The 13,519-nt window shown below is 46.4% G+C and overlaps 2 protein-coding genes across 2 annotated transcripts in view; both read right to left on the reverse strand.

Annotated features, from left to right (window-relative positions):
* Nucleotides 1-13,519, reverse strand: part of LOC309550826 (uncharacterized protein) — a gene marked incomplete at its 3' end in the record, with an annotated part of 215,412 nt that overhangs the window by 111,298 nt on the left and 90,595 nt on the right. The window lies entirely within an intron of this gene.
* The window catches only part of LOC309549226 (uncharacterized protein), a gene marked incomplete at both ends in the record, with an annotated part of 142,167 nt that overhangs the window by 103,601 nt on the left and 25,047 nt on the right, over nt 1-13,519 (reverse strand). Inside the window, 1 exon segment of the mRNA XM_082249340.1 lies at nt 6,636-7,479. Within this exon segment, the coding sequence (XP_082105466.1) occupies nt 6,636-7,479 (844 nt within the window).

Here is a 13,519-nt window from a genome sequence, read left to right on the forward strand (position 1 = left end):
GAGAAAGACCTTACCCTTACAAAGGCAATTGAGATAGCTTCAGTGATGGAAATGGCTGTGAAAGATACAGAAGCTTTGAACCCCCAGAGCAGAAGGGAAGAGGTTAAAGAGGAAGTTTTCAGAACAGCAGTCAAGCCAACTGCAGCTAACTGTAAATATAGAACCTCACCAACCAGGACGTCAGCTTGCTACCGTTGTGGGAATACAGACCATGATCACAAAGTCTGCCGGTTTAAGGATCAGCTCTGTCATAATTGTGGAAAGGCAGGCCATCTGAAACGAGTCTGCCGTAGTAAGAAGGTGCGAAATAAACAACCTCTGAACCCCAGGACAAAGGCATATATGGTGGGAAGATATACATCGTCATCTGAATCAGAGGATGAGGAAGTGCTCCACAGATTGGACATACATCATATGCATTCAGCACCCTCAGCAATGACTGTAGAGGTAACCGTGGAAGGAAAGAAACTCAAGATGGATGTAGACACAGGAGCAGCAGTTTCAGTTATCACCCAGAAACAATGGAGAAAACTTCTGATCCGAACAACTGTCCGTCCAACACCAATCAAACTGCAGACATATTCAAAGCAGATACTCCACCCACTGGGGTACGTGAAAGTACAGGTATCCTACAAGGGTCAGACAAAGAGAATGCCATTATATATCCTAGAACATGGGGGACCCCCTCTTTTTGGGAGAGACTGGATTGCTCACTTTGGCATGCCAGACATCGCCATTAACCCCTGCAACACCGTGACCATCCCATCAGGGGATGAAGAGGGATGGGTGAAGTCCCTGAAACAGCGATTCCCGCAAGTCTTTGATAACCATTTGGGAAAAATAAAGCATGACTGTGTGAGACTCAGGCTGAAACCCAATGCCCAGCCTAGGTTCTTCAAAGCTCGGACGGTACCTTTCGCACTCCGAGCAGGTGTGGAAGCTGAACTAAGCCGGCTGGAGGAACAAGGTGTCATCTCAAAGGTAGAGCACAGCGAGTGGGCATCACCAGTTGTACCAGTAAAGAAAGCGAATGGGGACTTACGCATTTGTGGCGATTTCCGCATGGCACTAAATTCTCAACTGGAGATAGACCAGTATCCCCTACCCAGAGTAGATGACATTTTTGCCTCTCTTGCAGGAGGTCAAAAGTTCACCAAGCTTGATCTCAGGCAAGCTTATTTACAGTTTGAGGTCCACCCTTCGTCCCGCAAGTTTCTAACAATCAACACTCACAAGGGACTGTATGAATACAATCGGATGGTGTTTGGGGTAGCCTCCGCCCCAGCCATTTGGCAACGCAAAATGGATGAGATTTTGGCGGACATTCCTTTCACACAGTGCCTGTTAGATGACATGCTCATCACGGGCCTGACGGACCAGGAACACAAGCGTAACGTGGAGCTTGTGTTGGCCAGACTCCAAGAGCAGGGTCTAAAAGTGAACTTAGCGAAATGCCAATTCATGGTACCTAAATTGGAGTTTTGTGGCCACCTTGTGGATGCAGAGGGTATACACACCACGGAAGCCAAAGTTGATGCTTTAGTAAAAGCTCCAGCCCCGACCAACGTCCAGCAGCTGCGATCATACCTGGGCTTGCTGAACTATTACCACAAATTCCTGCCGGATCTAGCACACACTTTGTTTCCATTAAACAAGCTTTTGGAGAAACACTCCAGATGGAACTGGTCGGCTGCATGCCAACGTGCTTTTGAAGTTTCTAAGCGAAAGCTGTTGGCGTCACGCATGCTCGTGCACTATGACCTCCAAAGGCCTCTCACCTTGGCTTGTGATGCCTCACCCTATGGTCTAGGGGCTGTACTATCTCACGTTTTACCAGATGGGTCAGAGAAACCTGTGGCATTCGCCTCCAGGTCCTTGACAAAAGCAGAAAGCAATTACTCTCACATTGACAAAGAGGCTCTGGCGCTCATATGGGCAATTAAGAAGTTTCATCTTTACCTGTATGGTAGGGAATTCACCATACTGACTGATCATAAACCACTCCTTCAGATCTTTAGCCCTGACAAAGGCATCTCCCAGACGACTGCAGCCCGTCTTCAACGCTATGCCCTATTCTTGGGAGCATATAGCTACAAAATCCAGTATCGCAGCCATGATGCCAACGCTAATGCAGACGCCATGTCCCGTCTGACAAGGACATTAACAGACTCTTCTCCACCTGTCAAGAGTTGTCGTTACACTAGCCTGTCCTTTCTGTCTTCCGGGGAAGTAGCAGCCCATACAGCCAAGGATACCTTCCTTAAGACAATACTCTCCTGGGTACGGTACGGTTGGCCTGCAACTGTCACACAGGATTATGAGCCTTACTTCCGTAGGCGTCTGGAATTAACTGTGTCTGGCAACTGTGTTTTATGGGGAGACCGAGTGATCGTTCCACAGACCCTCCGGAGACACATTCTGGAATTGCTACATACTGGTCATCCCGGGGGCACACGTATGAAACAAAAGGCCCGAGGCTATGTGTGGTGGCCAAACCTCGACTCCGATATCACGACATATGTGAATGCGTGTGCTGGATGTGCACAAACTGCGAGAGACCCTCCTCGAGGGTGCGTCCAGCCCTGGACTTGGCCCACGGTTCCCTGGTTTCGCCTACACTTGGACTTTGCAGGCCCGATCAGAGGACACACCTTTTTGATCATTATTGATGCCCATTCAAAGTGGCCTGAGGTCGTTCCTGTTACTCAGCCAACGACTAAGGCGACGATTTCCATACTGTTACATCTCGCTGCTACGTTTGGATACCCCAGAGAAATTGTCACAGACAACGGTGCACAATTCACAAGCCAGGAGTTTCAGGGTTTCCTGACTGCCCACAACATCAAACACAAGTTGACCGCACCTTACCACCCGGCTACAAATGGTCAAGCAGAAAGGTTTGTGCAGACCTTCAAACGCTATTTCAAAGCTACTGTGGCTACAAGTAAACAACAGTCCCTGTCACCCCAGCAGCTGGACTCCTTCCTTTCTGCTTACAGAACCACACCACATGCAACCACTGGGAAAACTCCAGCTGAACTTCTTTTGGGTCGGCAGCCATGGACTGTTTTGGATATGCTCCGCCCTCAAACGGTCCAGGAACATGTACGGCAGTCCCAAGACAAGAGGGTCGAACACGACGAGATTCCCCGGTTTACAGCCCAGCAAAAGGTATGGGCCCGATCTTATGGCGCTTCCAACACTCGTTGGCTTCCTGCTATCGTCGCAGAGACTTTGGGACCCAAAATGTATAGGGTCTGCCTGGAAGATGGTTCCATTTGCAGAAGGCATGTGGACCAATTGCGTTCTCGTTCTCAGCTGCCCGAATCCCTGACATCGGCTGCACCTCCAGTGTCTCAAGGATCTGCTCCTACCGGATCAGGAGGCATTGAGACTGATGCTTGGGGAGACTCTGAACTTTTGAACTCAGCTCCAACAGAGCCCTCCAGCCCTGGTCCAGAGGTCTGCTCACCCTCTGAGCTAGGGAATCCCCTCTTGGCCCCGCCGGTGTCCATTCCGGCCAGCCCTGCTTCCTCCAGCCCCGAGTCGCTGGGTGCCCGTCCTCAACGACACTGTCGCCCTCCTGACCGGTTTCAAATGCAAGACCGGTTACGAGACTTTCGACGGGCCCGCCGAAAGTGATCCGCTGCCATTTTCCCCCCGGAGCTTCCCTGGAAGTTGTTCTCACATCCGGACGTGGAAGAAACCATGTAAATCTCCTGAGTTGGAGGACTGTATTGGACAATTATGAGTTACTGTTTTATGCCTGTTCTTGTTTTGTTGTTTTTTTTTTTTTGTTTTTTGTTTTTTTTTTAGGTATGGATGGAAGGTGTTATACCTGAAGGGTTTCACATGTACTGTCACTTTAAGGCTGGCTCCACCCAGGAGTGATGACAAGGGTCAAGGGGCAGAGTGGCCATCTTTAGACACATGTAGAGATGTATTGATATGCAGAGCTGTCCTGTAATGCTGTACAGTGAGTCCTGAATAAACAACCGTTGTTCCAGACCAGAGTCCTGTGTCTCTCACAACACGGAGAATATAACACCTTCATCATTGTGTTACCACATACATAAAGTCATTCTAGGAACCAGCTTGCTAATTGTGTGTATTTACTGGCTGAAATAAGACCTTCCACACATGATGAGTCATTGAGGTTGGGAATGGTATCTCAGCATATCTCTTACATGACTACTGACGTGGAACTATTTCTGCTGCTGAAAATCCACACCATATAAGAAACGCAGGAGCGTTACACAGCCATAGGTGGTCCTGTGCTTTCCTTTCTGGATCCTCATAACCAAAGACCAGTGACATTTTCTGAATTACCCTCTACCCTGATCATTGGTATTTTTAGATATTTATTGCTGGCTGGACTATATATAATCTCTGTGCACCAGTATCTCCTTCCTCCATTAGCAGAAACACAGGATCTCCATCTTCCCTACTAACAGAACGGTGTTCTAGCTTGTTTACATCGACAGACCACTGTTCTGCCTCTCTCTGGAACGATTGCAAGGTGCCGGTGGACATCATGTCCGCTGGACTCGTTGATTGGCTCCCACTGTGTCCAGCGAAAGCTGAGCACCGGCGGCACACGTGCATGCCGTAGACCCGGGGAATGCAGATGACGTACAGGTATGTGATTCTGCGCAGAACGGCTGCCCTGCTGCAGGACATGTACATGGGGTGTTCAAAACAAAATATCTCCCTGATAAAGAGAGAAGCTATGACCTGGTGGATTACATGGGGAACTCCTGGGCCCAGCTGAGGACATTTAGGGCCTTAAGATTGAAGATGTGTTGGATGTCTCCTTTTGGTTTGGGAACTGTGGACAGAGAAGAACTCCTGGAACTCTTCTGGCCTTAGCTCAGTGAGATAGAGTTTGGAAGACTAATGTCATAGACAGGATGCCATAAAGTTTAGGGCTTTAGAAAGGGCCTCCAATGGCTGTCAATGTGGTGCCTTCTCCACTCTCCATCTCACTAATAAAACCCCAACGGATGACTCTCTATGAACTGATCACATTCCAATCACCGATCATCTAATCATTGGTAAAAAAAGAAGACTCGGCACAGAATATTGTACAAAGAGTTTTTATTGGACAAGATCAGAATAAGCGATTACCACACAGTAAATGATATGAATAAAATTAGCTTAAATCTTTTATAATAGAATTAACAAATGTGTCAAATGTATTAATAATCATACATTGGTTGGACCAATAAAAAGCCGGCAACTTCAATAAATCAAAAAGGATCAAAAAAATTAAGCAACCAATCATCAGGTATGCATTCTTGACTGTGCTGCGATTGAGGACCCTATAATCAATGCAAGGTCTCAACTCACCCCCTTCTAAGAAGGTTCACCAGTGAAAGATGCATCCTGATTGGCTGCTGTGGGTTAATGCATGTTACAGTGATCTTTTTCCATCCAGTAGGTTAGATCTATATACATATTTATAAGTAGAACACAAAAAGAATGTATTGTCAGAATTGTTTGTCTGCTGCCCCATGTATTGTCATGAATGCCCACTTGTTGCCCCCATGTATTACCAACAGGTGCGCACACCGCGGTGAACAAGCACGATATTACGTGTGAAACGCGTCCACCTTTCTGTATCCCGTATTGACTGTCTGCAATAAATATCATCGCTATAACCTATGGGGAGTGCGACCATTTTCATTGGTTTTATGCCCCATATATTGTCAGGATGGCCCACTTATTATCCCATATATTGTCAGGATTGTCCACTTATTATCCTATGTATTGTGCGGATTGCCCACCTGTTGTCCCATGTATTGTGCGGATTGCCCACCTGTTGCCCCATGTATTGTCATGGTTTCCCGCCTGTTGCCTCATGTTGGGAGGGATCAGTAAAGGTAGACAGTTGAATCATAATTTTACCACCCCCTTAAGCTTTATTGGCACCCGGATAGGGCGGTACACATGCCACTGCAATTTGCGTCTGCTGCAAACCTCGCACCCCCCGGTCACATTGGGCAACTGAATGGGGTTGTGCCGCAACAGCCCCGATGCATACGGTTGGGGCGTACTGACGTGGGCTTTACAGGGTTAACATAAGGGCTCCCAGCTGCCTGCCAACCCCACAGCGGTTCAGAGGGCGATGCGGGTGTAAACCAAGCCCCGAGTGGACTGTGGTGGTTTCACATTTGTTTATGGACTAAACAGTTCCACCCGTTACAATCCAGCGTCCATTTCCCGTAGTACCAGCAGGGGGTGCACTCTGATGTTTCATTATATTTCCTTTATTTATTAAACTTTCCTGCACTCTGAACATGAAATAGGACGCTCGCCCGTATGAACTTTGTGGTTTCTAAGAAATAAACCTTTGTTTGGAAAGCATTTCCTGCACTCGTAACATTAAAAAGGGCGCTCACCTGTGTGTAAGTAGGTGTTCTTTCTTAGTTAAACATTTCCTGCACTCTGCACAAGATTAGAGACGCTCAACTGTGTGCATTCTCTGATGGTTAAGGTTTCCTTTATGATTAAAACATTTCCCACACTCTGAACATGAATAGGACGCTCACCTGTGTGTATTCTCTGATGCCTAAGAAGGTTTCCTTTCTGAGTAAAACATTTACCGCACTCTGTACATGAATAGGGAAGCTCACCTGTGTGTATTCTCTTATGTCTAAGAAGGCTTCCTTTACGATTAAAACATTTCCCACACTCTGAACATGAATAGGGACGCTCACCTGTGTGAATTCTCTGGTGCTGAAGAAAGAGTCCTTTTTCATTGAAACATTTCCCACACTCAGAACATGAATAGGGAAGCTCATTTGTGTGTATTCTCTTATGTCTAAGAAGGCTTCCTTTACGATTAAAGCATTTCCCGCACTCTGAACATGAATAGGGACGCTCCCCTGTGTGAATTCTCTGGTGCTGAAGAAAGTATCCTTTTTCATTAAAACATTTCCCGCACTCTGAACATGAATAGGGAAGCTCATTTGTGTGTATTTTCTCATGTCTAAGAAGGCTTCCTTTACGATTAAAACATTTCCCGCACTTTGAACATGAATAGGGACGCTCACCTGTGTGCATTCTCTGATGGTTAAGAAGATGTCCTTTCTGAGTGAAACATTTCCCGCACTCAGAACATGAATAGGGATGCTCACCGATGTGTATTCTTTGATGAATAAGAAGGTTTGTTTTACAAATAAAACATTTCCCGCACTCTAAACATGAATAGGGACGCTCACCTGTGTGAATTCTTTGATGCTGAAGAAGGTGTCCTTTTTCATTGAAACATTTCCCGCACTCAGAACATGAATAGGGAAGCTCACCTGTGTGTATTCTCTTATGTCTAAGAAGGCTTCCTTTACGATTAAAACATGTCCCGCACTCTGAACATGAATAGGGAAGGTCACCTGTGTGCATTCTCTGATGGCTAAGAAGGTTTCTTTTCTGTTTAAAACATTTCCCGCACTCTGAACATGACAATGAATTCTCTCCTGTATGAACCCCTTTATGGTATAAAGAAGATCCCCTGAGATGAGATGGTTTCCCGCACCCGTCGGCACTGTCAGATATTAGAGGACTATGTGAAGTATCAGGAGATTCCAATGATCTCCTCCAATGGTGAGGTCTGTCATGTATATTATGAGGAACGGTATTTACTTCTGGAGAAGATGCCATGTCATTATCTTCTGTAGTCACATCTTCCTCCGATGTCCTTCTATTCCCACCACAGAGTCCGTCTGTCAGAAGACAAGAAAAATTACCAAGAGTTTTCCACACTCATATACACTGCTCAACACTTTATAATCAGAGTATAGCATCAAGTCAGGGAAACTCCTGGGATATTCATCTGGTCAGTGAAGTAGCAGAGGGGGTTGTTACCAACAGGTGCACTAGATGGGCAACAATGAGACAACCTCCAAAACAGGAATGGTTTTACAGGTGGAGGCCACTGACATTTTCCCTACTCATCTTTTCTGAGTGTTTGTCACTAGTTTTGCATTTGGCTGGGGTCAGTGTCACTACTGGTATCATGAGGCCATACCTGGACCCTATAGAGGTTGCACAGGCAGTCCAACTCCTCCAGGATGGCACATCAATACCTCCCATTGCCAGAAGGTTTGCTGTGTCTCCCAGCACAGTCTCAGGAGCATGGAGGAGATTCCAGTAGACAGGCAGTTACTCTAGGAGAGCTGGACAGGGCCGTAGAAGGTCCTTAACCCATCAGCAGGACCGGTATCTGCTCCTTTGTGTAAGGAGGAACAGGATGAGGACTGCCAGAGCCCTACAAAATGACCTCCAGCAGGACACTGGTGTGAATGTCTCTGACCAAACAATCAGAAACAGACTTCATGAGGGTGGCCTGAGGGCCGACGTCCCCTAGTGGGCTCTGTGCTCACTGCCCGAAACTGTGGAGCTCGATTGGCATTGGTCATTGAACACCAGAATTGGCAGCTCCACCACTGGCACCCTGTGCTTTTCACAGATGAGAGCAGGTTCACCCTGAGCACATGTGACAGACGTGAAAGGGTCTGGAGAAGCCGTGGTGAATGCTGAGCTGGCTGTAACATCATTCAGCATGACCGGTTGGGTGGTGGGTCAGTAATGGCCTGGGGAGGCGTATCCATGGAGGGAGGCACAGATCTCTACATGCTAGACCAGGGGTGGGCAAACTCGAGGGCCGCAATGGGTTCATATATTGGACCCGGGGGACGGACCAAGAGTAGGTGGACGGTGTGTATGTGTGAATTAATATAAACTCAATTTAAATTTCAATGCAGATATGCCAGTGTGCCCCCTTTCAAAACATATATGCCAACGTGCCCCCTTTCAATGCAGATATGCCAGGGGGCCCCCTTCCAATGCAGATATGCCAGCGTGCCCCCTTTCAAAACATATATGCCAACGTGCCCCCTTTCAATGCAGATATGCCAGGGGGCCCCCTTTCAATGTAGATGTGCCAGCGTGCCCCCTTTCAATGCAGATATGCCAGCATGCCCCCTTTCAATGCAGATATGCCAGCATGCCCCCTTTCAATGCAGATATGCCAGCATGCCCCCTTTCAATGCAGATATGCCAGGGCCCCCTTTCAATGCAGATATGCCAGCATGCCCCCTTTCAATGCAGATATGCCAGGGCCCCCTTTCAATGCAGATATGCCAGGGCCCCCTTTCAATGCAGATATGCCAGCGTGCCCCCTTTCAATGCAGATATGCCAGGGCCCCCTTTCAATGCAGATATGCCAGCCCCCCCCCCCCCCCGCGAGACCAGTGCACTTACCTCAGGCAGTGCTTCTCTTCAGTCCCCCGATGTCTCCTCGAGTCCTCAGTCCCCCCACCTCCTCCTCGGCCAATGATCCACGGTACCGGTCCGCGGCCCGGGGGTTGGGGAACACGGACCGGAATAAAAAGGTCCACAGGCCGTAGTTTGCCCATTAGTGAGCTAGACAATGACACCCTGACTGCCATTAGGTATTGGGATGAAATCCTTGGACCCACTGTCAGACTATATGCTGGTGCAGTGGGTCCTGGGTTCATCCTGCCCGGCCTTATGTGGCGAGAGTATGCAGCCAGTTCCTGGAGGATGAACAAATTGATACCATTGAATGGCCCCCACGCTCGCCTGACCTGAATCCAATAGAACCACTCTGGGACATTCTATTTCAGTTCATTCTATGCCGCCAGGTTGCACCTCAGTCTGTTCAGGAGCTCAGTGATGCCCTGGTCCAGATCTGGGAGGAAATACCCCAGGACACCATCCGTCGTCTCATTAGGCGCATGCCCCGGTGTTGTTAGGCATGCATACGAACACATGGGGGACATACACACCACTGAGGACCATTCTGAGTTGCTGCAATGACATTTCACCAAAATGGACTCGCCTGCTGCATTATTTTTTCACTTTGATTTTCGGGGTGTCTTTGAGTTTAGCCCTCTGTAGGGTGATAATTTTCATTTCCATCAAATGATGTGGCATGCTTTCCTTCCTAACACATTACCCAGTCCATACTAGTATAGATCCTGACACATTACCCAGTCCATACCAGTATAGATCCTAACACATTACCCAGTCCATACCAGTATAGATCCTAACACATTACCCAGTCCATACCAGTATAGATCCTAACACATTACCCAGTCCATACCAGTATAGATCCTAACACATTACCCAGTCCATACCAGTATAGATCCTAACACATTACCCTGTCCATACCAGTATAGATCTTGACATATTATCTGGTCCATACCAGTATAGATCCTAACACATTTCCCAGTCCATACCAGTATAGATCCTAACACATTACCCAGTCCATATCACTATAGATCCTAACACATTACCCAGTCCATACCAGTATAGATCCCAACACATTACCCTGTCCATACCAGTATAGATCCTGACATATTATCTGGTCCATACCAGTATAGATCCTAACACATTACCCAGTCTATTCCAGTATAGATATCCAGCAATGATGTTTTTCTGGGTGCAATCACAACACCAAACTATGACAACTAACCAGATCAATGATACCACCCAACCAAACATCACTAAGTAAGCTTTAACCCATTCTTGTATAATTACCCGAGCTGATATCTGGAGAAGTTTCTTCCTCTTTAACTGCGTCCATCATCCCAACCTCCTCTGTAAAATGCTGATCACCCCTCACATACGTCTTTTCCTTTATAACCTCAATTTGTACATTTATCAGATCTTCATCCTAAACCAACAAAATGGCAGAAATAATATTAAATACACAAAATAATAATAATAGAAGAATGATAACTCTTAGGGCTTGGGATCACTTTCCTACATTCTCATCTACCTGATGATGGTGAGGGATGGTGTGATCTTCCTGTGTGGAATCCCGGGAATACGGAGGACGGGGACATCTCTCTGGTGGATTTCTGTAACTGGATGACTCCACCATGGTGTCCTGGTACTGCTTTCTGTGACCATTTGGAAACTCAGCCTCCGCCATTACAAAATTCTCATCATCCTCCTCTTTTATCTTTTCTTTAATGTTAACTTGTGTGGAATCCCGGGAATACAGAGGAGGGGGACATCTCTCTGGTGGGTTCTCATTACTGGATCCATCTGTAGTAAACACACACACTGACTGAATACATTGTTTCTATGTGTTTATCAGATGATGGGGGATCTTGGTGGACCCTCCGTACTGCTCTCTCCTTTACAATAAAGTCTCCTCTTACCCGGTGATGTGAGGGGCGGCTGATTCTCCATCATGACGTCTTTGTAGAAGTGGATCTACAGATCCTCAAACATCAATCCATATACCCAAACAGTTTTTGTATTTAGTGGCCATCACTCACCTGTGCTGATGTCTGGAGAAGATTCATCCTCTTTAACTTTGTCCATCATCCCAACCTCTTCCCTGAACTGCTGATCACCCCTCACATACGTCTCTTCTTCCTCTTTAACTTCATCTTTTATATCTATCAGATTTTCATTCTAAACAAACAAAATAACAGGGAATGGTTTCTTTAAAATGTGAGCACAAATAACCTTATACCGAAAAGTGGAATATATTTTCATACAGTCAGATCACTTTTACAATCTCTACTTCCATCTTTACCTACCTGATGATGGTGGGGGATGGTGTGACCTTCCTGTGTGGAATCCCGGGAATAAAGAGGACAGGGACATCTCTCTGGTGGGTTCTCATTACTGGATCCATCTGTAGGAAACACACACACTGACTGAATACATTGTTTCTCCGTACTGCTCTCTGTTTTACAATAAAGTCTCCTCTTACCCGGTGATGCGAGGGGCGGCTGATTCTCCATCATGACGTCCTTGTAGAGATCCTTGTGTCCTTCTAAGAATCTTCTGAGAATCCTCCGCTCCTCTCTGGTCAGGTCTATGTTTTGCTAATAGAAATAAAAGTGATGTCATGTGACCTCCCAGAATCCTCCTCACCTCTCCGATCAGGTCTGTGCTTTTTTAATAGAAATAAGAGCAATATCATGAGAGACGCGAGAGAAAGAAAGGTGGCAGCATTGGGTAGTGAGTGGGGGACAACAGTGTCAGTGGGGGTTGTGGAATATAGGTGAGCAGTGTGGGAAGGGGGGTGAGGAGAGGAGAACAACAGTGTTGGATGAGGAATGAGAAGTAGGGAACACGGGTGATAGATGGGGGTGAGAAATGGGGGACAGCAGTGTTAGATGGGGGACAGCGGTATTAGATGGGGGTGAGGAATGGGGGACAGTGGTGTTGGATGGGGGGTGAGGAGTGGGGGCCCAGTTGGGGCAGAGGATGGGATTAATGTTAGTAGTGACGAGGAAGGAAAGCTGCTGAATATTTCCAGAGGTGAGTGTCGGGGTCACCCCGAGCTCTGCCTCCTCCCCAGATAGAATATGAGTACCTCAGCTCTGCCTGGTGAGGGCGCTACAGGAGAGCTGGAGGAAGTTTTGTTGCTCATCCTACTTATGTGATTTCACCGGGGGACTGCAATCTGATTCTCAGTGTTTTGTGTTCCTCTGTTTCTGTTCCCCCGGCATAAAAACGGAAGGAGAACATTTTCTTTATGTAATTAAAGATTATATATATAAAATATTATCTTATTACCTCCTCTGCTGCCACTTCCAGCTACGTCTCCTCTCTTCTTCCTCCCGATTCGCTTCTGAAATTCCTATTTATATTTGACATCACTTCCTCTGTGGAATTACATCACTTCCTGTCAGTATCTTACATCCCTTCCTGTCAGTATTTTACATCACTTCCTGTCTGTACCTCATCACTTCCGGTCTGTGCGTTTCATCTGAGAGAAGTCAGGTCACCACCTTGTGGACCATATTGTAAGGTGACCAGATTTTTAAAATGAAATCCGGGGACATATACGTTTTTTGTGGCAAATAGTAAACTATTTTATAAGCATATTTCCTAGAAATGATCTATGCGGTGTATGTGGGATGTGTTTATGGAATGATTGTATGATGTATATGTTATTTCTCACATTTCGTCCATGAGATAGAAAAGAAATACGGCAGAGCTGCAATGTGTAAATAGTCGTGAAACACCCTATATAATAATAAAATGTAAAATATGCACATTAATTGTACTATTTATTATGATTATATATGGGGGAGGGGGGTCACCACTATTTGCACATTGCAGCTCTGCAATATTTCTTACCTTTTGTAGAGAGGGTGACACCATCACTAATATATTGTAATACATTGGTTGATTTGCACTGGATATTCATTTATAGGTTTTACCATTATAAGTCCATTTGTAGAATTTTATAGATGAAGTGTAGGGCAGTGCGGCATTTTTTGTTTTTTATTGTTGCACGTTAGATGAGGGAACCGATAACAAGATTCTCTTATTGCTTTTCAGATTTTTTTAGTTGCATGGTAGTTGTTTTACTTGATTTGCTATGTCCCCTGTATGCTGGTGGTCAGCGTGCCCCCTGTATGCTGGTGGTCAGTGTGCCCCCTGTATGCTGGTGCTACGTGCAGGGTGTAGGAGGATTCTACATGCAGGAGGATGCTATGTGCAGGAGGATGCCACGTGCAGG

The sequence above is a fragment of the Pelophylax lessonae genome (assembly GCF_965119305.1).
Source record: "Pelophylax lessonae genome assembly, chromosome: 1".
Lineage (NCBI taxonomy): Eukaryota > Metazoa > Chordata > Amphibia > Anura > Ranidae > Pelophylax > Pelophylax lessonae.